The 26,466-nt window shown below is 45.9% G+C and overlaps 1 protein-coding gene across 2 annotated transcripts in view; it reads right to left on the bottom strand.

Moving 5' to 3' along the window:
- Positions 1-26,466, bottom strand: part of LIMS2 (LIM zinc finger domain containing 2) — a 354,252-nt gene that overhangs the window by 286,770 nt on the left and 41,016 nt on the right. For both annotated transcript variants that reach the window (XM_086943811.1, XM_086943812.1), the window contains exon 3: positions 17,855-17,921. In XM_086943811.1, coding sequence (XP_086799937.1) covers positions 17,855-17,921 — 67 coding nt within the window. The remainder of the gene's footprint in view (positions 1-17,854; positions 17,922-26,466) is intronic.

The following is a 26,466-nucleotide window of genomic DNA, read 5'->3' as shown; positions in this document are numbered from 1 at the left end:
AAATAGCCAATATTTACCTGAGCAAAACAAGACCAAAATTATAAAAAGCGAACATGCACAAGTAAAGATATGAATTTTGCAAGAATAAACTATAAGATACAGTTCCTTAAAGTCGATAGCGCCAAATGGGGCTATTGCGGCGTCATGAACAACACAAATCCAATCGTTCAGTGATACGGTGTTGGACAGACTGAACCACTGGAAGTGAAGAGGCCTCTGGGACATGGTGATGAACTCCGAAGATGAGGCGTTGCCGGTGGGCGTCAGTTCCGAAAGACGGGCAGAAGTCGTTGAGGCCTTGAAATCACACGAGCGGGAGATCGAACTCCACGATATCGAGGTCAAGAGCACTATCGTCAGCGGGGCCGGGGCTGCGATGTCGTTGTGGTCGATGCATCGTGCTATTCCCTTGTGGTGACCAAGGCTTTGGTGCAGGCAGAGAAGCGGTGACGATGCTAGGCGCAGTCGTCGGCAGACCTGGGGCTGCGATTTGAGATGGGGAGATGCGTTATGCTCTTCACAAGCGTGCCCTCAGCCACGTTGCAGGCAGCAGTGTCGATTGACGAAGACAGAGTCAATAGCGCTGTCGTCGGCAAACCAGAGGTTGCGATGTCGTCATGGTCGATGTGTCGTGCTCTTCACAAGTAGTGACCACGGCTTCGGTGCAAGCAGCGGCATAGAAGATGGAGCTGAGATGGCTTTTCTTGGGATTACAGAATAGCCACTCAGTTCTAAGGGCCCAGGACTGGTTTTGGCACCACTTAGCAATGCAGGACTCACAGCAGAAGAGCTCAAGTGCTGGTCACAAGCTGTGGAGAAAGTCTATGATGTCCATGGGGCTTCTGCAACAGGAGGTCTGCTCAACTCAAGCCCTTGTAGAACCTTGGAAGGCAGGATACAGAGAGCAAAGTCCAGTCCTTTCACTGCCCAAGACAGAAGCAGCAGGCCAACACAGCAAAGTAAACAGCAAAGTGGTCCTTACTGACAGTGACACAGCTCTTCTTCTTGGTAGAATGTCCTCAATCTATAAGTGCTCTAAAGGTATGGTGTCACAACTCCTGTACTTATACCAGTTTCTGCCTTTGAAGGAGACAAACTTCAAAAAAAAGTCTTCGTAGTGCCCCAAAACCTGCCTCTCCCTGCCCTGGCCCCAGACACACTACGGGGGATTGGAGACAGTTTTGTGTGAGGAAAGGCACAGCTCTATTCAGGTGTCAATGAAAACTCCTCCCACCACTCTAGCTCAGGAAGTCTCATCAGCCTGGTGATGGCTAGGCAGGTTAAGCAAGGCACACCTCAGTCCCCTCAGTGTGACTGTCTAGAGTGAATGCACCAGAGCCCAGCTGGTTCCAACCCAGATGTGGATTCCACAGACAGGCAAAGGCACAGAATGGTTGAGTAAGGAAATGCTCACTTTCTAGAAGTGCCATTTTCAAACACGCAATTTAAAAACCAACCACACAAAATTATGTATTTTTAAAATGTAAATTTAGAGGCCTCAAACTGCAAATCTATCAGTTCCCAATGAGAAATTACACTTAAATGATATTTCGAGGCAACACCCATTTTATCATATGGGAGAGATAGTCCGGTCTTTAAAATACGAAATCAGCAGGATTTTACTATTAGGACATGTAAAACACACAGCACATGTCCTGCCTTTTAAATACACTGCACCCTGCCCAGGAGGTTACCTTGGTCCGAAATTAAGAGTGACTGACATATAGTAATGCAAATGCTACTTACCAGTATGCATCTGTTCTTGGCATGTAGGGCTGCTGACATTCATATCTGTGCATAGATCGCCGCCTAGTGTTGCGTCCGGATGATTGCACATTGTTGTCCTGGAAGAGTCTTCGAAGTATCACGAGATAGGTGGCTCCTCCCCTGGACTACAGTGCGCATGGGCATCGCCTCCATCCCCAGATTGTTTTTAGCCATTGGCAGAGATGGAGTGAAGTATGTGAGTGATGACCATGCTATGAGCATATATATATATGAATACTGCAGCTGCTACAGGCGCCGGGGAGGAGGGTGGGCGATATGAATGTCAGCAGCCCTACATGCCAAGAACAGATGCATACTGGTAAGTAGCATTTGCAGTTCGAGGCATGTGGGCTGCTGAATTCATATCTGTGCATAGAATACATAGCAGTCCCTCCATTAGCGGCGGCCGCCCGTGCCAGCTGCAGCAGTCTGAAAAAGTGTTTTAAGAACAGCCTGACCAACAGCTGCCTGCTGTTTCGAGTGCACATCTACACAGTAATGTTTAGTAAAAGTATGTGTGGTAGACAATGTGGCTGCTCTACAAATATCTTCTAAGGGAATGTTACCTAGGAAAGCCATAGAGGCCCCCAACTTTCTGGTGGAGTGGGCTCTTGGTGGGATAGTGAGAGTGCGTTTAGCCTTAGCGTAACAGATCTGAATGCATTTCACGATCCACCTAGCGATCCCAGCTTTGGAGATAGCGTTTCCCTTGTGGTGTGAGGCAAAAGCAACGAAAAGCTGCTTGGTTTTGCGAAAATCTTTTGTCCTGTCAACGTAGTACATCAAGGCTCTTTTAACGTCAAGGGTGTGGAGCATCCGCTCCGCCAGCGACTCTGGGTTTTGGAAAAACACTGGCAACTCAATTGTCTGGTTCATATGGAATTGAGATACAACCTTGGGTAAGAATTTAGGGTTAGTGCGGAGTACAACCCTGTTAGCATGTACTTGGAAGAAAGGTTCTTGGATGGTGAGCGCCTGCAACTCGCTAACCCTCCGTAGCGATGTAATTGCTACTAAGAAAGCAACCTTCCAAGTCAGAAACTGAAGCTCACAAGAGTGCAGTGGCTCAAAGGGAGGACCCATCAGTCTTGTAAGAACCACATTGAGGTTCCATTCTGGGGCTGGTGGGGCCCTTGGTGGAATGACTCTCTTGAGTCCTTCCAGAAAAGCCTTGATAGCAGGAACCTTAAAAAGTGACAGGTGTTGCCTATTCTGGAGGTATGCTGCCATAGCAGACAGGTGAATGCGGATGGAAGAGTACGCCAAATTGCATTGATACAGGTGGAACAGGTAACAAATGATGTTTTGAATGGAAGCATCTAGCGGGTCAATATCGTGGTTTACACAGTAAATGACAAACCTCTTCCATTTAGCTCCATAACAAGCTCTAGTAGTGGGCTTCCTTGCCTCCCGAATGATGTCCATGCAATCGGGTGGAAGATTGAGGTAGCCAAACTCTAGGACTTCAGGAGCCAGATCGCCAGGTTGAGCTGTTGCGGATCTGGGTGCTGAATGTCGCCATGGCTCTGCGTCAGAAGGCTGGGAGTGAGATGAAGCCTCTGATGCGGCACCACGGAGAGTTCCAGAAACGTGGTGTACCATGGTTGGCGAGCCCACGTTGGAGCAACCAGGATGAGAGTCATCGAGTGCTGCCTGAGTTTGCGTGCCACCAGCGGTATCAGAGGTGCTGGGGGAAAAGCGTACGCAAATCTGCCTGACCAGTTCATCCACATCGCATTGCCCTGCGATTGCGGGTGTGGGAACCTAGCGGCGAAGCTTCGGCATTTTGCGTTCTCCTTTGTGGCGAACAGGTCTATCTCTGGATGACCCCACCTTTGGAAGTACGGTTGGAGTACTGATGGATGTATCTCCCACTCGTGCATTTGGTGGCTGTGCCTGCTGAGCAGGTCCGCCATCTGATTGTCCTTGCCCGGGAGATGCTCTGCCATGAGGAAGATGTTCCTCTGAATGGCTCACTTCCACATGCTCTGAGCCAGATGAGACAGCTGCGGAGAGTGGGTGCCCCCCTGCTTCTGAATGTAGTACATGGCCGTCATGTTGTACGTCCGGATCAACACGACCTTGTTGCACAGATGTACTTTGAATGCCTTCAAGGCCATGAAGATTGCCATCAGTTCCAAAACGTTGATGTGCATCTTCCTTTGCTGTAGTGTCCATAGTCCCTGTACTGTGTAGTGGAGTACGTGCGCTCCCCAACCCTGGAGAGAAGCGTCCGTTGTCAGGATAATCTGTGGCACAGGCTCCTGGAACGGTCGGCCCTTGCAAAGGTTTTGTGGATTCCACCAATGCAGAGAGTTGTACGCCCGACCGCTCACCAACACTAGGTCTGTCAGTTGCCCATGAGCCTGAGTCCACTGACGTGCCAGGCACTCCTGAAGCGGACGCACATGTAGTCTCGCGTGCGGGACGATGGAGATGCAGGAGGCCATCATGCCTATCAACTGCATGAACACTTTCGCTGGAAGCGAGTGCTGAGGTCTGAATCGTTGGATCAGCGTTTGGATACTGGCGATTCTCACTGAATTTGGCTGCGCAGTGGCTGCCAGAGTGTCTACTGTCGCGCCCAGGTACTGCCGTATATGGGCGGGTTGGAGATGGGATTTCGGATAGTTCAGCGAGAATCCCAGATCGTGCAGGAGGCGAATTGTGCGGGACACATGGTCCGCGCACTGCTGTTCTGTCTTTGCCTGAATGAGCCAGTCGTCGAGATAGGGATAGACGTGGACGTTCTGGCGTCGCAGATGCGCCGCCACAGTCGCCAGGCACTTTGTAAAGACTCTTGGCGCTGTGGTGACCCCGAAAGGCAGGACCCTGAACTGGCAGTGCTCGCCTTGAATTGTGAATCTGAGGTACTTCCTGTGGGAAGGATGCAGGGGGATATGAAAATATGCATCCTTCAGATCTAGCGTAGCCAGGAAGTCCCCCTGTTGAAGCAGGGGAAGGACCTGCTGCAACGTGAGCATATGGAAGTGCTCCGATAGAATGTACCAGTTGAGGGGCCTGAGGTCCAGGATGGGCCGTAGGGATCCGTCCTTTATGGGGATTAGAAAGTACAGAGAGTAAACCCCTGTCCCCCTTTCTTGCAGTGGGACGAGCTCTATTGCCCCTTTTTGCAGCATGACTTGAACCTCCTGCTGCAACAAGTGCAAGTGCTCGCCGGACATAGGACGGCTTTTTGGAGGTATGTTTGGTGGAGTGGAAGTAAGTTCCAGACAGTAACCGTACTGGATAAGAGACTTGACCCACCTGTCCGTGGTGATGGATTTCCACGCGGGCAGGAACTGCTGGAGTCTCCCCCCGACCGGTGTTGTGTGGTCGGGGGGCAGTGACAAGGCGTCACTGTTTGTTGGCGGTAGAGGACCTGGAGCTGTTGTTTTCACGTCCCCTGCCCTTGACGTTGTTGCCTCTGTAGCCCCCTCTACCCTTGTTGGTATATGAGGTCTGGGTGTTGCTTTTGTAATACTGTGTGGATTGCGATGCCTGACCCCTTGAGGTGCCTCTGTTATTGGAGCGTCGAAAGGAACCACCCCGAAACTGCTGAGACTGGAGGGCCCCCATAGACTTGGCAGTGTCCGTGTCTTTTTTCATCTTTTCAAGTGTCGCATCCACCTCGGGGCCAAACAGGTGGTCAGGATTAACCGTTTGGTTCAGGATTGTTGTCTGTATATCTGGTTTGAATCCTGATATCCTAAGCCATGCATGTCTCCTCAGCAATACGCTAGTGTTGATTGCCCTGGAGGCGGTATCAGCCACGTCCAGCGCACATTTAATGGAAGCGTTGGTAATCAACTTCCCCTCCTGAATCAACATTTCACCTGCCTCCTTGTACTGATCAGGCAAGTGCTGCAGAAGTGTTTCTAGGGTGTCAATGCGCCCTATCGTAGCGTGCAAGTAGGGCCTGTGTGTTCGAAATGCGCCAAATATTAGCTGCCTGCGCAGCAATTCTTTTCCCAGAGGCTTCAAATATTTTTGACTCTTTGTCTGGGGGAGGAGCGTCACCCGTTGTCTGCGAGTTCGCCCGCTTACGTGCGTTGGATACCACTAAAGAATCCAGTGGCAAATGTCCCCTGATGTACGTTGGATCCGAGGGCGCTGCCTTGTATTTTTTATCAATTCGAGGATTGATGACTCGCGCCCGAGTGGGCTCCTTGAATACCTCTGGCGCATGCTTCAGCACTCCCTTTAGCATAGGCAGTGTCTTGACCGACTTTTCAGCCACTGAGAAAGTGTCAAACAAAAAATCGACATCCACAGGATCTGAATGTAGGTCTACATCATGATTAGCTGCAGCCCTCTCAATCAGAGCGTTGAAGGCTGCAGAGTCCTCTGTGGGAGAAGTCTTTGCAGCAAAAGAGCTGCGGTTCATGACCGGAGTGCGGGTCCTCAGGGTCGCCTCCGGCGGACCAAGGTTCATGTACCTCCTCTGGATCAGAGTATGCTGGATAATTGTACTCGTCCCCTTCATCTCCGTCACCTTCTCCAGCGTTGGAATGCGTTGGTGAAAGTTCCAAATTATGTGGAGATGCAGGCTCTATAGGGGCAGAAGTACCCGCAGAGTCCTTCTTGTTTTTGAGTGGAATACGATAATGCTCCAACACCGGCTCCGTGGTGATCTTCCGTTTGAGGAGGGAGAGCTTCCCGGTGTTGGCGTCGATGATAACCTCCCGACGCTCCTCATCAGCGAGCGGCTGGAGTCGATGCTTCGGCACCACCCAGGACGCCTTGGGAGTAGAAACCACCTTCAAAGGCACCCCGGCCCCATGCTTCGGAGCGAAAGCCTTCGGCGTCGGCTTCGGCGGCAGCGTGTAGCGGATAGGCGTTTGCACCTTTGCCGGCTTTGGTGTAGGCTTCGGCGCCACATCCTTCGGTTCGGGAGCCTCAGCGTCCTTCCGAATCCTCTGCAGGGACTCGACGACCTTTTTGGCTAAGGCCGGAGAGGGCTGGACCGGCTCGATCGATTTTCCCGAGTCCGGAGTCGGGTCGGCGAAAGGCACGGTCTTCGGAGCCGACACATCACCATCTTTGGCCTTGACGACCGGAGTCGGCGCAGCCAGATCTTCGGCGTCGTCCCGACGCTTCTTCGGAGCCTTTTTCGGGTCATCGACCTCGACCCCCTTCGGCGCCGACGCGGCCGCGTCGGTCGTCTTCGCCTTCGGCTTCGACACCGGGATCTTCGGGTCGGCCATCTTGGCGTGGCTCTTGCCGTTGGCCATTTTGAATTTCTTGGACTTCGAGGCCTCTGGAGCCTTTTGTCCCACCAGAGCGACTTTCACTTTCGGTTTCGAAACCGTTGGTGTAGACCCCGATGGCTTCACTTTCGTTTTCTTCAACGGGAGTGGCACATCAGAAATGTCCGTGGCCGGGCCCGGAGGCGAGGCCATGGGACGGTTAACAGGGTCTTGGGTAAGGCCCGAAGGCGATCCCTCGACCTGGGCCGTGTAATGGGGGTTGACCCCTGAGTCAGTCTGAGGATGCTCCTCCTCTGAGCTATCCTCCACGGTGGCAATGGCCCCATCGTCGTCCCCTACCTCACCGACGACTTCATCAAACTCCTCGTCTCCCGCGTCGTAGTTTTCTTCCTCCGACGCTGGGCTAGAGTCCGAAACTTGAAAGACACTGTCGTCTCCAACGTCTTCTTCGAAGATGTTGTCTGGCGGGGGCGCTGATAACTGGGCCTTGAGTCTAGCGGCCCGACGAAGCTTGAGAGTCTTCTTACACCGGAACTTTGAACAGGCCATACACCTGGCCTCGTCATGGTCCGGCGACAGACATTTGTTGCACACTGGGTGCACGTCGAGGTGTGAATACTTGGAGGTGCACACCGGGCACCTCTTGAACGGAGTTCGTTCCATGTCTGGAGCGTCAAGTAGGCCCGTCCGCGCCGACAGCACGCGGAAGGGCAGCAAGAGTTCGGAGCTGAAGAATAGTCAAACCCGAACGAAAAACGATACCGACGCCAAGCCTAAAGACCTTTTGGTCTCAAGTTAGGAAAGTTAAACTTTTATCGATTCCGACAGACGGAACCGAAACACATCCGAACCCAATGGCGGAAAAAAACAATCTGGGGATGGAGGCGATGCCCATGCGCACTGTAGTCCAGGGGAGGAGCCACCTATCTCGTGATACTTCGAAGACTCTTCCAGGACAACAATGTGCAATCATCCGGACCCAACACTAGGCGGCGATCTATGCACAGATATGAATTCAGCAGCCCACATGCCTCGAACAAGGGAAGATTTGGGCCTGGTGCATGGGTGCACGTGCCAGGTCGAAATGGCAGTTTAAAACTGCACACACAGACATGGCAGTAGCAAGCCTGAGGCATAATGGCAGGGCTACTCATGTATTTGGCAAAATCAGTGCTGCCGGCCCACTAGCAGCATTTGATTTACATGCCCTGTGCACACCTGGGACACTTTACAAGGGACTTACTAGTAAATCAAATATGCCAATCATGAATAACCCAATAGAGTCCTAAAACCAGTAAAAATAAAGTCCGAGAAAAACAGGAGGAATGCAATAAGTCTGGGGATTGCCTCAAGTCTTTTGAGAGAATTGGAAAAAATGGTTACTTGGGAAAGCATCATTCCACTTAACAAAACTGTTTTTCAAATGGGCCAATCTATCACTACCAACCTGTTGGCACTTACTTATCTTGCAGAGCAGGCGGTCTTAAAAAACTAAATCTATATATTGCTTTTATAGATTTAAAGGCAGCTTTTGATTCTGTACCTCGAAATTTGTTATGGAAAAAATTGGTTGGCTGGGGTATTCCAAGGAAACTGCTAAAGACTATTACCCTTTTGTAAACAGATATCTGGGTTCAAGTCAGGCTGGGTGATGGTAGCTCTTTATCAAGGAAAATCAGTACATATAATGGCATAAAGCAAGGTTGTGTTCTTGTCCCTTGCCTTTTTAACTTATTTTTTTTAACAGATCTTCTTCAGCATTTGGACTCTGTTAATGCACACGCCCCAAGGTTGAGAGAGGTGCAAATTAGCTACCTCCAATATGAGGATGACACTATCCTTTTGAGCCACGCCCCTATTTGCCTACAAAGACTCATAAATGCTTTCGATGATTATACACAAATAAATGGCCTTGTACTGAATGTTAAAAAAAACCTAAACTATATAAATTGGGCCTGCAAAACAGAAGTTTAATATATAGAGGGCCAGAGCAGGGCCAATTGAAGTTGTTAGAACATATAGCTATTTAGGGGTGGTGTTCGATAACAAAGTCTCCTTTAAATACCGTTTTAAAGACCTAAGGGCAAAAACTTCGATTTTAATTCAAGCTTTTAAATGTTTGAAAAAAATCGTTGAATTGTCAATCTTATGATCATATTCATAAAGTCATAAAAGCCAAGTTACAGCCAACCCTTTCATATGGCTCACCCATTACCAAAGGCAAAGATGAGAAGCTCCTAGATTTACTGGTAGTCAATGCCTTCAAATCAACTTTTGGGATCCCCAGGTCAGTAGGCCAAGCTGAAATAAGATTAGAGTGTGGACTCCAAAGACGGTGTTTGGTGTCAAAAGGAGCTTCTTTTAAATGTATGTATTCTAGGTTTTCTTCTGCTCCTGCTTCCCTTGGGAACAATTGCTGGCTAGAAATAAATAGGTCTACTTATTGGTCTGCAAATAGCGCTTCAAAAATTGAAAATGACCAATAATAAACTAAACCTAAAAAAAAAAAATCAAAACTGAATCCCTTAAGATGGATAAAAACGCATTATCAGGAAAAAATCATGCATGGTATGTGATTAAATCATACCAGTCCACGTGCACTTAGCCATATCTGACTACTCATTTTTCAGCAAAAATAAAAAATAAAAGGAAAATGCTACTTATCAGTATGCATCTGTTGTTGGCATGTAGTGCTGTAGATTCTTACACTGTGCATTAGATCGCCACCTGGTGTTGGGCTCGGATGATTGCATGTAGTTGTCATCTTTCAAGAAGTCTTTGTAGTCACGAGATAGGTGACTCCTCCCTTGGACAATAGAGTTTTTGAGGACAACTTGGCCTACTGCAGCTTGCTGCTTAGCTTGCACATCAACACAATAGCGTTTAGCGAAGGAGTGTGTTGTAGACCATGTTGCTGCTTTGCAGATGTCTTCTAGGGGAACGTTCCCTAAGAAAGCCATGGAGGCTCCTAGTTTGCGTGTGGAATGCCCTCTAGGAGGAACTGTTAATGTACGCTTTGCTTTGTGATAGCATATTTGTATACATTTTACAATTTACCTTGCAATTCCTGCATTAGAGATGGGGTTGCCTTTATGTGGTGGAGAGAAAGCTACAAACAGCTGCTTTGTTTTACAAAAGGATTTGGTCCTATCAATGTAATAGAGAACAGCTCTTTTCACATCTAGTGTGCATAGAGCTCTTTCTGCTACAGAGTCTGGGTTTTGAAAAAATGCTGGCAACTCTGATTGATTTAGATGAAAAGGAGTAATTACTTTAGGAAGGAATTTAAGATTAGTATGTAGAACCACTTTGTTGTGGTGTAATTGTAAAAATGGTTCTTCTATAGTGAAAGCTTGAATCTCACTAACTCTCCTAAGAGAGGTAATAGCAATAAGGAAAGCTGTTTTCCATGTGAGAAATTGCAGTTCACACTTTTGTAAAGGTTCAAAAGGGGGCCCCATGAGCCTTGTAAGGATAATGTTTAGGTTCCACACTGGAGAGGGTGGTAACCTAGGAAGAATGATTCTCTTTAATCCTTCCATAAAAAGCTTTGATTGCAGGTACTCTAAATAACGACATATGTTGTCTGTTTTGTAGATATGCTGCAATGGCTGCAAGATGTAAACGTATAGATGAATATGCTAGATTACATCTTTGTAGATGGAGAAGGTAGTAGATGATAGTCTGGATGGAAGCATCTAGAGGATCAATTTGATTTTTTTCCATGTTGCAGCATAGCAAGCTCCATTAGTAGGCCCACTGGCCTCTTTAACAATATTCATACAGTCTGGTGGCAGGTTAAGGTAACCAAACGCTAAGACTTAAGGAGCCAAATTGCCAGATTCAGTTGACTTGGATCTGGATGTCTGATAGTTCTGCGTTAGCATGGATGGTGTCAGACACAGGCTTTGGTGAGGAACTAGAGAGAGTTCCAGCAGTGTGGTGAACCACGGTTGGCGTGCCCATGTGGGAGCTGCAAGGATGACTTTGAGAGACTGTTGTCTGAGCTTGCGTACGCAAATCTGCCTGACCAGTTCATCCATATCGCATTGCCCTTGGAAAGCCGGTGTGGAAACCTGGCGGCGAAGGTTGGGCATTTTGCGTTTTCGGTGTGGAAAACAGATCTATGTCTGGATGACCCCACTTGTGAAAGAATTGTAGAAGAATTTGCAGATGTAGTTCCCATTCGTGAATCTGTTGTGTCTGTCGACTTAACAGATCTGCTATCTGATTGTGAACTACTCTAAGGTGTTCTGCAAGCAGATATAGGTTTTGTGGAATGGCCCATCTCCAAATGTTCTGAGCGAGCTGGGACAGTTGTAAGGAATGTGTGCCTCCTTGTTTTTGAATGAAGTACATTACTGTCATGTTGTCAGTGCGGATCAAGACAGCTTTGTTCATGTGTACTTGGGAAGATTTCAGTGCTAGGAATATTGCTAGCAGCTCCAGGTGATTGATGTGAACCACTTTTTGTTGAGCAGTCCATTTTCCTTGAGTTGTATGGTGGAGCAGATGGGCTCCCCATCCTGTGAGGGATGCGTCTGTTGTCAGTACGATTTGTGGAAGAGGTTCGTGGAACGGCCGCCCTCTGGATAAGTTTTTGGTGTTCCACCACTGCAGAGAGTGATGTGTGCGGCTGTCCACCAACACCAGGTCTGTAAGTTGTCCTTGAGCCTGATTCCAATGATATGCTTGGCATTCCTGCAATGGGCGCATTTGCAGTCTTGCATATGGTACAATAAAAATGCAAGATGCCATCATGCCTATTAGGTGCTTGAACACTCTGGCTGGGAGAGAGTGTTGGTTTTGAAACTTTGTGACTAAGGCTTGAATGCTCTGTATCCTGGCTGGACTGGGATAACCTAGAGCTGTATTGGTGTTTATGGTAGCCCCTAGGTATTGATGTGCATGAGAAGCCTGAAGAAGTGACTTGGTGTAGTTGATTGTAAACCCCTAGTTGTGCAGTGTTTGAATTGTTTGAGATGTGTGTAGGACACACTGCTTGGCTGACTTGGCTTTTATGAGCCAATTGTCTAAGTATGGCAACACTGGATATGTTGTCTTCTGAGATGTGCTGCTACTACTGCTAGGCACTTTGTAAACACTTATGGTGCAGTTGTGACCCCGAATGGAAGGACTTTGAACTGATAGTGTTGTCCTTGTAGTACAGGTCTGAGATACTTCCTGTGAGAAGGACGCATGGGAATGTGGAAGTAGGCGTCTTTGAGATCTAGTGTGGTGAGGAAATCGCCTTGTTGCAGCAGTGGGAGGACTTGTTGTAAGGTGATCATGTGAAAATGATCTGAGTGTATATACACATTGAGAGGCCTTAGGTATAGAATTGGTCTTAGTGTTCCGTCCTTCTAGGGTATTAGGAAATAGAATGAGTAAATCCCTGTTCCTTTATGTTGCAATGGAACTAACTCTATTGCGTCTTTTTGTAGCAATGAGAGTACCTCTTGTTGGAGCAGTGTTAGATGTTCTGTGGACATTGGACGCGGTCTGGGTGGTATATGTGGAGGGGTAGCTGTAAGGTCTAGGCAGTAACCATACTGGATAATTTGTCTTACCCACTTTTCTGTTGTAATGGAATTCCAGACAGGTAGGAACTGTGTTAATCTCCCCCCTACAGGAGTAGAATGCTAATGGGGAGCTGAAGGAAGTCACTGTTTAGTGGTGGAGGAGGTTCGATTGTTGTTATTACCTCAACCTCTTCCCTTGTTGTTGCCTCTATAGCCTCCTCTAAAGTATCCTCTATTGGAGGATGTTTGTGTATTTGTCTTAAAGGAAGCTGAATTGTCTGCTCCAACTTGTTTGGAGCCTCCTCTGTAGAAGGAGCGACGAAAGGAGCCTCGTGCTTGGGTGGACTGCAGAGCTCCCATTGACTTTGCTGTGTCAGTGTCTTTCTTCTTTTTTTCAAGTGCTGTGTCTACCTCTGGACCAAACAATTGTTATTGGTTGAATGGTTGATTTAAGATAGTAGTTTGCACTTCTTGCTTAAATCCTGAAATGCGTAGCCACGCGTGATGTCTAAGGAGGACACTGGTGTTTATTGCTCTGTATGCAGTGTCTGCTACATCAAGTGCACATTTAATAGAGGCATTTGATATAAGCTTGCCCTCTTGTATGAGGTCCTTTGCTTGTGACTTGTAAGAGCTTCTCTAACTGATCACAGTGAGCCCTGTCGTATCTTGCGAGGAGGGCCTGTGTGTTAGCGATGCGCCATGTATTCCTAGCTAGGGCAGCTATTCTTTTCCCTGAAGCGTCTATGATCTTTGATTCTTTATCAGGAGGTGGTGCTTCACCTGATATTTGGGAATTTGCTCTTTTCCTAGCGTTTGAAACTACTAAGGAGTCTAAGGGTAGCTGTCCTTTAATGTAGGCAGGGTCCCCAGGAGCTGGTCTGTACTTTTTCCTCATCCTTGGGTTTATGATTGTAGCTCGTAAATGATCTTTAAACAATTCTGGTGCATGCTTAATGACTCCTTTAATCATCGCCAGTATTTGCACAGATTTTTGGGAGTGTTCAAAAGTGTCTAATAAAAAAACTTCCTCTGCCTCATCTGAATGCATAGTGACATTGTGATAGATGGCAGCCCAATTAATTAAGTGTCTGAATCCAATATTGTCTTCTGGGGGAGAAGGTTTAGATGGACATGTATGTGGGTCAGGAATATCTGGTACATTCTGTGGGTTTGGATACTCCCAGTCTGGTGAACCTGTTGGGTAGGGAAAAGGGTCATCTGGGTCTCTCCCTCCCCCATGCTATACTCATCATCATCAACATCCTGAGCAGGTGTATGTGGCGAGGAGGAGAATTTTGAGGTGAAATGTTTAAACAAAGAGGAGGAGAAGGAGATACAGGAGAAGAAGGGTGCATAGGAGATGTGGCAGAATCCTTCTTCTTGACAGGCACTGGAGGTGCAGGTGCTGTATCTGGCTTCCTCTTCCTGTGTGGTGTAGTGGAAACATGTCCTGTTTCAGGATCAATGTAGATCCTTTTTTTCTAAAGGACCTGGTTGGAAAAGCTCCTCTTCATGAGGCACAGCCTTCGGCGCCGGTTTTTTCGGTTCCGAACCTGTTTGTTGCTTGTCTTTCGTCTTAGGAGCTGAGATTGGGTCCTTTGGCATAGATTTCGGCACTGAAGATATTGTCTTTGGAGCCGAAGCCTGTTTCGTGGACTTAGAAGCATCGGAAGCAGGCTTTGTCTGTGTCGGCATCGAGGGTATCGGCTTCGGAGTGGAAGCTGTTTTCGGGGCATCAGAAACAGGCTTCGTTGTTTTCAGAACCGCTTTGTCTCTCGAAGTCGACGGTTTCGGAGTGTCTTTCGGAACAGGGACTTCTTTTTGTTTCGGTGCCGAGGGAGCAGGTGGTATTGGCACATGCGGTCTGCTCGGCATGGAGCTACCGGAAGGCTTCATTATTTTCTTCGGAGCCGGGCTTGATGGCGGGGCTTTCAAAGTGTTTTTTCGTTCTCGACTGGGCCCCGCAGGCGGAGTGTTGAACTTTGCCTTCGATTTTGGTGTTTGGGCTTAGGTAGGGGCAGTGGTACTCATGCGTTGACCTGAAGTTATGGAGTCATCGGACTCATCTGCCTTGGACACGATCTGGAGATCATCGGAATCTTCTTCTGTGACGCATGGACCTTCGTCGAAGATATCCACCGGTTAAGGAGCTGATCTCTGCATATCGCGTTGACGGGCCCTCCCATCTCGAATAGTCTTTTTTGAACGAAAAGATGCATAGGCTGTGCAGCTGGATTCGTTGTGTTCTGGTGATAAGCACAGGTTACAGACCTTGTGATGGTCACTGTGTGGACATTTTGATCCACACTCAGGCATCTTTTGAATGGCGTCCTTTCCATGAAGTGTAGGCCTCACGGAGTAGGTAGACCCAACGTCGATGTTTATCGATACTGAAAGTTGTTTGTTGAAGTTTAAAGATTTTTTTTTCGCATCAAAGTACTTGAAAAGTAGATTTCGAACCGGAGAGGCAAAGTTTCATCCGAACACAGTGGCGGAAAAAACAATCTAAGGATGGAGCTGGTGCCCATGCACACTATTGTCCAAGGGAGGAGTCACCTATCTCGTGACTACAAAGACTTTTTCCAAGACGACAACAACATGCAATCATCCGAGCCCAACACCAGGTGGCGATCTAATGCACAGTGCAAGATCTGCAGCTCATATGCCTCGAACATGTAATTTACGAATGGGAATTAATCTAACAAAAGAGAGCACACTGTCTTGGATTCAGCAGTGGCCGGATACTAGCTGCAGATTTGCGGATGGCCACAACATTCGTGTGTCCTAAATAGCTTAAAATTCGGAGTATCTTCTTGAAACTCCTATTTTTGAAGATCGGGGTTAGATTAGCTCGCCAGGCACTTATTAGGTCCCCGTCGGGCGAGACGATCCCATTGTATTGATAAAATCTCTAAATGTAGCCAAAAAATGTTTGGTATAGTCAGTTTGTGATGTATTATATCAATATCTCTTGAACTTAAGAGAATTTTGCACTGTTTAATATTTTGTAGAATTTAGTGTTCTCGCCGCCAGTGTAATAAGTAGAAATATAATAACTGAAGGTATTCTGTTATAGTAATTATTTATGTATTTTATAATATATTCTCACAAAGGAATCTCTCATTATTGTGTGACCTAGCCCATGTTTGATAGATTTTGCCATTTCTGTGGCACAGTTTCTTTAAATATTGTGTGATTGTGAAGATGTTTTAATTGCAACGATTTTTTATTATTCAAGCAATAAAGTTCTTATTATTACAAAAAACAAGTCTGGGCATTACCCTGCAAAAAGGGGCAGGTCCAACACCAGCGAAGGTAGCTGTGTTCCAATGTGGCTGTCCCTAAGGAGTCAAATCAGTGCGACTGAACAGTATACCTACAAAGTCAGAGGGGATCAGCAATGCTGCACAGCTAAGGGCTACAGAAAAGCACCTGAATGCCAAATGGCCATTACCCCTTAAAGGGGTCGAAATATTGTTCACGGTTGACATCAGCAAGAGCAACCAAGAACTTGTCTAGGGTGGGCATCTACAGGTTTTTTTTTGTCTGGGCGCAAAGGAAGGATTTTCAACTGTTGGCTCCATTAAGGAGCACCCAGCGATTGCTGCATCACCTGCCTGAAAAGTTCCAACACTGCCTTCGCTCACCCATGACCTGCATGGTAACCCAGATTAAGCCACACACTAGTGGATCAGACTGGAGAAAGGACCGCAGTTTCATCGAAAGTACGTGAAACTACAGTGTAATATGTAGTAGGTCGGGGAAGGAAGAACTTCAGTCCTGACCCGCCTGATAATAGAGACTAGTGGGCGTGGGTCCAGCCAATCCAGAATAGCTGCTTCTACTCCCTCACTGGACCCAAGGTAACCCCAGAGTGCAAGAACACCTGGAAAAGTTATCCCCAGCAAGTGTGGTACATACCACTCTCAAAGAAAACGGCTTCTTTTCAGAGTAATGACAATGCCCTTAGTGATCCGTTGCTTCCGAAATCCGTTTTGGATAGTATTGTTTTGTGTGATTCGCAGTAAAGTGCTTCTTAAAAAAAAAAAGACTAAACACTGACTGGACATTCTGTAACTAACCTCTGTTTGTAGCATGTTGAGGCCAGAAATTGTAACCTAACACCATCTCCCTGAGTTAGTCTAGGAATACCCAATACTATTACCTTAAGTGTCAAGTGCTAAAGGGGTGTTACTTGGCGATCAGTTTTGGGTCCACTACTAGGGTTAAGCCCTTGGACACCTATGTTACCTTCTCTAGTTGCAGGGCTCAAAAAATCCCAAAAATTGTACTAGTCCTGCAGGACTAGTACCTTAAAAAATGTCCTCGACCTAACTGCAACCTACTTGACCTCAGTCTCTGAAAGCGGAGCAAATGTGACAAGATAACAAGATTTAAAGGCATCTTTATTGCTCATTAACTTTGTGAGCAATAACAAGGCCTTTAAATCTTGTTATCTTGTCACATTTGTTCTGTTTTCACAGACAGAGGACAAAAGTTGGTTTGTTTTCCTACTCGCCAGAAAGGGCGAGTAGGACCTAAAAACAGCTCGACCTTGTTAAATTTAGCTCGACTATGCGAACGGTCGAGTGGAATTTGAGCCCTGCTTATACGGTCAGAAACCTGTAAACCGTGAAAGCCCAGTGACGACTAAGAAGGTTCACACAAGAGTCCAATAGCATAACCTCCCAAAGTGAAATAAATGCAGCAGTAAACCATAGGAGCTGTTCGACAGGGGAAAACAAGTACAAATCTGCATGTAAATATCGTAGCAGACCTTCAAGAATTTGATAAAACATCATCCAACAGACAGAACCAATAATTGACTCACAAGAGCCCAACAAGAATCCAATAATTGACTCACAAGAGCCCAACAAGAACACCATACCAGAAAAGGAATCAAGCATGGGGATGCTGAAATGCCTTAGTACATCACCATGAGCAGGAAATCAAGCAGACATACAGGAATTAAAAAAAAGAATTCTAGATGAGAGTAAGCAAGTTCTGCAGGAAACAACAGTAAAAATCAAATTCAGCAAACCCCACTAGGATTCCAACAATATGATGTCCTAGAATGGGACCAAAACAAAATGAAGAATATTGTAACAGACTACCCTCATGAAAAGGAAGCCAAAAAGCACCAAATGCTTCAAACTCCCAAACTGAAATCAATAATAGACAGAAGTGCCAAAATAGCATTATTTGAGAGTGATACAGGCACAGATCATCAGGAGAGTAACTGCTCATTACCACCACAGAGAACAAAGCATTTGTCTACTTAAAACATTTTACAGTTGTTTGACGACTAAAAGAACACCCCACAAAGACAAGTATTGTAAATAAGAATATTACCGCATGATCCGCAGCAGGGTGCAAACAGCATCTGGAAGTCATGCTCGCAGTACTTTCGACCTTCAAACTAGAAAACAAAAATTACAAATATTTTGTGTGGGTCACATTTATACTTACAACTCACAGTCCAACTTGCATCATTGAATCTACATAGACAGTAACCTGTTTGAGCAAGAATACCTAAAATGGAGATATATCAACCTGCAATGTCAGGGTGCAACTTAAAATAGCATCATCCTATATCCAAAATAAGCTGCCTGATTGAGATACTTTCCACTAGTATTGTGTAAAGTTAGCCCAAAGGCCAGGACAAATGCCAGATTGTTTTCAAATATCCATATCAATACAATTTCTATGCAATTAATATAAACCGAGCTCATGTGTGGTCTTGGACATCCCATGTTTTGTATTTTGCACTAGTATCATGGGCAAAGTTTTTCAGGCACAAATATATCTATGGAGGATTTTGTAAAGAACTCCAGTTAAACACACCAAATAACACTAAGCCATCACAACACACACACAGCCAAAACATATATGACAACACCACTCTACTTCAACTCAAGACTAAAGGAACCACAACCCAGAAAGGGCTTTGAGGCTTTACTAATAGCAAAAGAGAGCTATACACGTATTGGTAACACAATATGCCAATTTCCCCTTCCCCCAAAAATGTTCAACTGTTTACACCATTGTTCTAGAACCAAACCACAAATGGAATACACTATTTTTGCTCATATAATTATCGTGCTGTGGTATTTAAAAGCCACCAGTTCCACCCACTGCTTCTCTTATAGAAGTTACATACTTCTCCACCAATAACTTGATCGTGCCAGTAAGAACGGGATTTGGTACCCTGGTTGGTGAGGCATGAGGGGAATTGGTGATGTGTAAAGAGGGGGATTCAGAGATGAGAGACATGCGAGCATGACTCCAATACATTTTGGACACTGGATTTGGGAATGCAACTGCAGATGGCAGTCAAAACACTGTTAGCAGGTTCGTTTGTATACACAATTGTTGGCCAGGTAGGTGGATGGATGGGTTTTGCCTGATGTCTGTAAAGTCTACAATTCTCTGATGTAGAGTAATCATTTGGAAAATGGTGTCCTGAGTGGTCTTTCCCCTGGGAGAGGTCATGGCTTCCAGACAACCAGACAGGGTTAGGTCAAGACCACAGAGTAGCCCAATAGCGGAGCAGGGTGATGCCAGGTTCATTCAGATCCACTGGCAGCTGTTTCCAAAGAGTAGCTTGATCCCTCACAACCCTGATGGACGGCGTGGCATTGATCTTTGTGGCAACACAGTTGAACAATGTCTAGATGCAGAACTGTAGATGGGTAGGCCAGATTGGCCACAAAATAGGATTTTCAACTTTCTGAATAGTTTTGGTGATCTTGCAGTTTAGCGCCCTGTACAGAGTTGCTGCTGACCCTAGTACAAGTGGAAGGCAGATTAAGACTAGTCAGGATCCTAGCACATGAATCATGACAGCAAAATTCTTAGCGGTTTCCCTAGTAGAGAGGGAAGGATAGTTACATTCACTGTACATCAGCACACCATGAATCATCTAGCATTCACAGCTATATGGATGTAGTGGGCCTGGTTGGTCATGCAGGGAGTGCAGTGACAAAGCAGCCCGGACAGCCTACTGTGAGACCAAATTAAAGACAAAGACATGAAGACATCATTCCTCTGTCTGAATCCTCATAGGTGCAGAAACCCATAAGCCTATGAGCCTCATAAGAGCAGAGATCAATCGTGAATTTTACTAATTGAATGAGGGAATATATGTGTGAGTACAAAAGGTTTACATCAAGGGAGTCCTTCCTTTAATTCCTCCACTCCCCGAGCTTGAAGAGCAACATTTAGCTCTTGCGTAAACCCTGTCAAAAGATCTTGCACACATAAAGTCAGTCTGTGATTATTTGAAGGTTAAAGGATTTCCTGTACTTTTTAAATGCAGGTGAAAGCCCCAAGTATATATGATGTGTCAAACATTAGGGACCACATGTCCCATGTACTAACCTATCATCCACTGACTAAGGTAAAGGATAGCCACTCCAGTTGCAGTTTACAGTTTGTGCCTCTTAACGCTCCTCGACTGGGTAGGAAATACCCTTCCCTGTGAGAATCACTGCACTTCGGAAGCGACTAAGAGCTACTCTATTTTTGCAAAAGACATAGATTTTTTTGATCATCGCTATGAGAATTAGAATACAAGGCATTGTGGCCAGTGAATCTGTTAAAGAGGCCCTGAATATAATGTGAGAACTTGGTATGGGTGTGTCTGCTGGTGTTGGAGGTGAAGTGGGTGTCACATTTAAGAACAAGCATTTGTAATGCAAGAGGTCTTGCATTCACACGAGTTTGAGCTATTGGTATTGTGAATTACAATGCTTTTTATTTATGTTTTGGGTTTTAAAACATAAATAAAAAGCATTGTCTTTTACAATACTAATAGCTTAAACTCTCGCAAATGCGAGACCTATAGGATTGCAATAAATGGCCTTCTCGACCGCTTGTTAGATTGTAAATATCAGAGGAAGAGACCAGCCTGCGACGTCTTCAAAGTAGTGATAAATAAGGCAGTGAAGATGTGTAAGTGTTGTAAATTCCACAGACACAAAATGTGAAGTGAGAGTTACATATGATCTGAGTTATTAACACTAACAAAGCGCTAGACACCTTTCGCTCTGTGATTACACTGTCACGGCTCAGGAGGAAGAGCGGGGGGATTAGTTCCTGCCCTCTCCGTGAGTTGAGTGAGCATAGTGGCATTGTGTAATGTCATTGCAATCTTTGGCCGAATAAAAAAAACTCCAGCAGTTGTAAGGGTCTGGCTTTACATCCTGGTGCAGGGCGGCTGTGCTTTATTGCAGGCATAGAGGGAGGGATGGTCTTGGCTGCAGCTCGGGCCTCGTACAGTGCCCCAGCTATTACAAATGAGCGAGAGGCGCTGAGGTGGTAGTACTGGTATTGGTGAAGGTGGTATTGGTATTGATGGTGGTGGTATTGGTTGTGGTGGTATTGGTGGTGCAGGTATTGGTGGTGCAGGTATTGGTGGTGCAGGTATTGGTGGTGGTTTTGATAGTGGTGGTGGTATTGGTGGTGGTGGCATTGGTATTGGTGGTGGTATTAGTGGTGGTGAAACTGGTATTGGTGGTGGTGGTACTGGTATTGGTGGTGGTGGTTGTATTGGTGGTGGTGGTACTGGTAATGGTTGTGGTATTGGTGGTGGTGGAGGTATTGGTGGTGGTAGTGGTGGTGGCGGTATTGGTAGTGGTGGTAGTGGTGATGGTGGTATTTGTGGTTGTACTGGTGGGGTGTATTAGTGGTGGCGGTATTAGTGGTGGAGATATTGGTGGTATTCAGGGCAGAATTGGTATTGCTGGTGGTATTGGTGGTGGTGGTAGTGTCGTATTGGTGGTATTTGTGGCGGTATTGGTTTTGGTGGTGGTGGTGGTATTGGATTGGTGGTATTGGTGGTGGTAGTTGTATTGGTGGTGGTAGTGGTACTGTTAGAGGTGGTATTGGCGGAAGTATTGGTGATGGTGGTGGAACAGGCACAAGATATTGCTTGGTAAAAGTAATTGAAAGCAGGCACCCCTGTTACGGGGGCAGCGGTGCTGCTTAAAAAAACACAAACTGTTTCAGCTGAAGCAGCGCATGTCCGGCCTGCAATAAGAGAAACTCAATAATGGAAATAGTGCTAACAGACTACATAACAGGACCCGTGTAACAACGGAAGTAAAAGGGCCAGTCGCCACGGGAAGGTACAAATGAAGACAAGGCCATACTAAGGAGGGACTAACAAACCTATTAACGAATCCAAAGGCAGTATTTACGAAAGACAATGACACAGACCAATTAAAAATATGGCAGGACAGTGGGCACAGCTTCTCTACCAAACTCTACTACAGCAGTCTCGCAGAGCGAGCAGTACATGCGCGTTGCCGCTAGGCTCGACTTAAAAAGGAATGGATACAATGTTTGTAAAAGTCTCAGCTACATTTAATCGATTGGGAAGCCTTTCAGGCCATATTTTTTGCCTACTGCGCTACTCCTGACAGGCCATCCCAATCGGTCAGGCCATGTCCCCTCCGAAGAGAACCACAAAACACCCTAATCCAGTTTTAGTCTTATTGAGCTTCATCAGTGATGTTTAGCTTGGAACTTGGTGCAGCAAGCACAGGACGAATGAAGGTCTAGAAGAGGGGGCCTGGAGCTAGAGAAGGTCCAGATGAAGTAGTGTGGCTCACTGGTTAGAGGCGGCAGACCCGAGAGCAGAGGACGGCCCGGGACCAGGGTTCGATTCCCGGCGCGGCAGGTTTCTGGACCAGGGTCAGCGGACTCGATAATTCTCTCACCTTGGTGCCCACTCTGATCAGCGATCACACTCGGCAACTCTGGGCATTAGCTTGCCTCATCTTCACTAACGGCCCTACCAGACCGCCGGGGATGCCTGGTCTCACCCTGGAGATACCCATTAAGGGACCATCTCTCAGGGAAGCCAGGAAGGGTTTCGCAGCGGTCGAAGCGCCTTGGGACCCTACGGGTAAGTAGTGCGCTATATAAATGCCTATACATTTACATTTACATTTACAGATCCATTTGAGCTTCAGCTTTGTTATGGCTTTAACATTCTGCGCAGAGATCCTTAATAAACAGTGATAGTGGGAAAGGGTTTGAAAGTTCATTCAGAACCTCTGCCCTAGCACTTTGCAGGCTGCACTGTATCGGTCAGGTGCTTCCAGAATCATAAGCAGGAGCAGATGTTTAGGTCTTGGATATGCCTTTCACCCACTGGTCTTAGCAGGGGTTTACTAGCCAGCTGTAGTCCCTTCTTATTTTCCGCTGGATCTTTCTTTGACCGTGTCCACTAAAAAACAGAGGGAACTAGCCTCAAAACACTGCACGCACAAATGGGGTGGGAGGTCATTAGGATCATAAACAGGGGCTTAACATTTACAGACATCAGTTTAGAAAACATAAATGTATGTGTTTCATATCATGTACATGAATGACTAGAAATTAATAGAAAAATTAGAATATGAAGACATTCTGTCAGGAAATGTTTAGAGAGAGTTTCTAAGACTAGCCAAGTTAGAAGGAAGACAGAAAGAATAGCCTGCAGTTTGAGACATAAGAAAACAACACAGACCTGAGTTCTGTTGGAGAAGGTGGCAGACAGCCTTTGAAGGCTGGGACTGCATAAGAGAATGTCACTACAACCAGAGTAAAAAAACAAACAGAGACAATCTCCACATAAACAAGATAGCGACAGTGGGAAACTATCAGTGCCTGGCAACTTGCTGTGTTGTAAGGTTCCCGTTTTATTCAGTTCACCAATCATTAGTATTTTCTGCACCCTTGTTATTACCACCTTTCCGCCTAGTGTTTTTTCTCATTAGGACATTATGGTTTTATTTATTTTCTGAAAGAAACCTGGAATGAACATCCTGCCATTGACGTTGCGGTTTCCTGTGTTCCCAAACCTGCAGAGGGTCCTGTGGTACTTTTTGTGTTTTGTTATACACCTGAAGCATGGTGTAAGTTTGATCACTGTCTGATGCAAACAATCGATGAATATTATCCACCCCGTGTATTTCATTGTTCCTTTTCTCTTCAAAGATTCCACACCAACAGTGTGAGCCATTCCATCGATAAATAGCAATTAATTGGAAGTGACTGAACTCCACTCTGAATCCAGTAGACAAGGTACCCCAGCAGAGTTGTGTCTTTTCTCTCTCTTTCTCTTTCTCTCCCTCTCTCCCTCTAGTACCTTAGCTCCACTTTTCACTGGAAAGGTCATGGGGGTGAGACCCTATATCAGTGTTCAAAAACCTGCAATCCCTGAGAAGATTGGAGGGATACAGACCGACCCGGTCTCGAGTTTACCTTGTTAACAGAATTTTGACACCTTCTTCATTTACTAATACTGCATGAAGTGTAACATTAGAATTTGCCACAATTACTCTTATTCAACTATAGTGCCAAAAATTATTAAATTTACTTTCTCCAAAAAATCTCCTATCATGTGACAAATGCTTTTTCCCACTGTATACATGCTAACATCCTTCAAGTGTCTCCTTACTGATTATCTCATTTAAGACATGAACCCTTCAATAGTCAGTCCCCAGAATGTCCCAGGTTTGGCTATGATTTTCTAGATATATGTCCACCAAATTTATGCACAACACATCAGATTTTTGCTGATTCCAAGCCAGCATTCCTCTTATGCTGTCCACATGTCCAGACACCACACAAAGTACAGTCACATTTAGAGTTCAAGACTCCAGGACTACTCTTCTGGTTGGAGATGTTTAAAAACTAATTTCACATCCTGTGTGCTTCCTTACCTTTTCAGCTACCTACATGCAATTTTAGCGCTGTGGCATCCTCCCTCGCACTTTCCTATCAATTGTAGTCACTCCCCTTTGCATTCAATGCCTCAGAGGTATTCACGCTATAGTATACCTCCTGTCTATATAACGGGGTCGCTCACACCACCTACTATATTTGGTTATGCTCTGCAGTTTTTGTATAGCAAATCGTTTACCATTTTCATGGACTCTTGGCCCTGCATAGCAATTTTGTACTAATAAAGAGCACTGGACCAAGGAATGATCTCGGGGCATCCCCACTAGTTACCACCTTTCACACCACAACATATAATGTCTCATGCTAGTCTCATCCACAGCATGGAGAAATTTGACCCATCGCCCCCATCCTGATGGAACTCCGCTGGCTCCCTTGCCGGTCCATACTGTCTTGAAAATCATCTCCATTATTTACCAAGCAGACATGGCCAGGCCCCCGCCTATCTGGCTGGCAAATTCATGACCTCCTTTGGCTCTCAGAATATCCAAAGCCAGGGCACCATCAGACTGGAGGCAAAGAAGTGTGGAAAAAGAAAAGTCAAGGCAATCGAGGAGATGAAACAACATTACTGTATCCTTCAGAGGAGGGTTGTATTGGTATACAAACCTTCTCCAATTTATGAAAGCGCTAAAAATTCACATTTTCATTCCATTTACATTTCATTTTTTACATTTGTATAGCGCATAAATCACCCGAAGGTCTCAGAGCGCTTGCAGAGAAACCTCCTAGCAGATACCCAGGCAGGGCAAAGACAGGTCTAGAAGAGCCATTTTTTTAGCTGTCTGCGGAATCTCAGGTAGTCGGGTTCAGTCCTAATCTGGAGGGGCAGGGAGTTCCAGGCTTCAGGAGCTGTTTTGCTGAAAGCCCTGTCACCGTTTCCGGCCGTACGTACCCTGGGGTCACTTAGAAGAGACTTGCTGGATGATCTAAGCGTTCTCACCGGGTGGTAGACCTTAAGCTTTTGTTCTAGGTATGTCGGGCCATGCCCGTTGATGGATTTATGGACGAGGCAACATAGTTTGAATTTAATGAGTTTTTGTATTGGGAGCCAATGAAAGGTTTTTAAGCATGGTAGTGAAGGGGTGCGGGAAGGAAGGTCGAGCACCAGCCTTGCAGCGGTATTCTGTAAAACCTGTAGGCGGGCCAGCAGGGTGGTATTTATTGAGGACAAAAGTGCGTTCCCATAATCAATCCTACTGACAATGAGTCCCTGTACTAATGGCATACGAGCTGAGAGGGGAAGCCACTTAAAGATTAAATCAGCTCAAGAACATTATACTGCAATGCTGTAATAGTCCACTTCTGCTCCCACAACCCAGGTACCTCTTAGGTCATTTCTATTTTTGGTATTGGGCTAGAATCACGCTTTACAAATACCAAATACATATTTATATATTTTTCTCTAAGACTGTACACTATGTACACAAACTCTTTACAGTATATCACTCAATAAATGTCTTAATAGGTATAGCTCACTGGCTCCCGTCCCAAGGATGTTCAATTACTGGTGAATTTAACTGTGTGGAACAGCGTCAAACTTTTTTCCTGATATTCAATGAAGATCTTATCCACTACTCTACATTATTCTATTTGTATGGTCATTCAGGCAATGAAAGCTTTTGGATTTCTGTGGCATGACCGTCCCAAATTAAAACCACAATGTAGAGTTTCCCACACATACGTTTTAAAATATTTAGCTATTCTTTCCAAGTATTTCAAATATTTGCCTAATGATTGATGTTTGGCTGACTTACTTATTGCAGTTAGCTTCCTTCTAGTGTCCTTTCATAGAGTTTGGACTGGTTTACGCCTTTTATAGTACACTATAACCTATTCTGAACTGGTGAGTGGTGTCAATGATAGAGAGCATCTGCAGTCCACCAGATGTCCATTACCTTCTTAAAATCCATGGATTTAAAGCAGGAAATGGACTTCATGACAACAAAGCATTTGACTGTGAGACATCACAAAGCTGGAGGATGAAAATGACAGAGGTTCGGGTGGTACATGCTAGTAAGCATTAGATCAATAGCTACTGTTTTTAAGGCTCGGGCTCTGCGTACACTGCGCAGCAGTGTCGCGCAGCGAGAGTCCTATTCCGGGCAAATTGAAAATGGACCTTGAAATTCCACATAGCTCGTGCTTGTGGATTTCCAAGGTCCATTTCCATTGGCCTTTGTGTGCGTGCTGTTTTTAAACAAAACACGCAATAGGCTATGGGCGGTCTA

This window comes from Lissotriton vulgaris, chromosome 11 (genome assembly GCF_964263255.1).
Source record: "Lissotriton vulgaris chromosome 11, aLisVul1.2, whole genome shotgun sequence".
Taxonomy (NCBI): Eukaryota; Metazoa; Chordata; class Amphibia; order Caudata; family Salamandridae; genus Lissotriton; species Lissotriton vulgaris.
The sequence above is the reverse complement of the archived record's forward strand: the minus strand, read 5'-3'. Positions and strand labels throughout refer to the sequence as shown.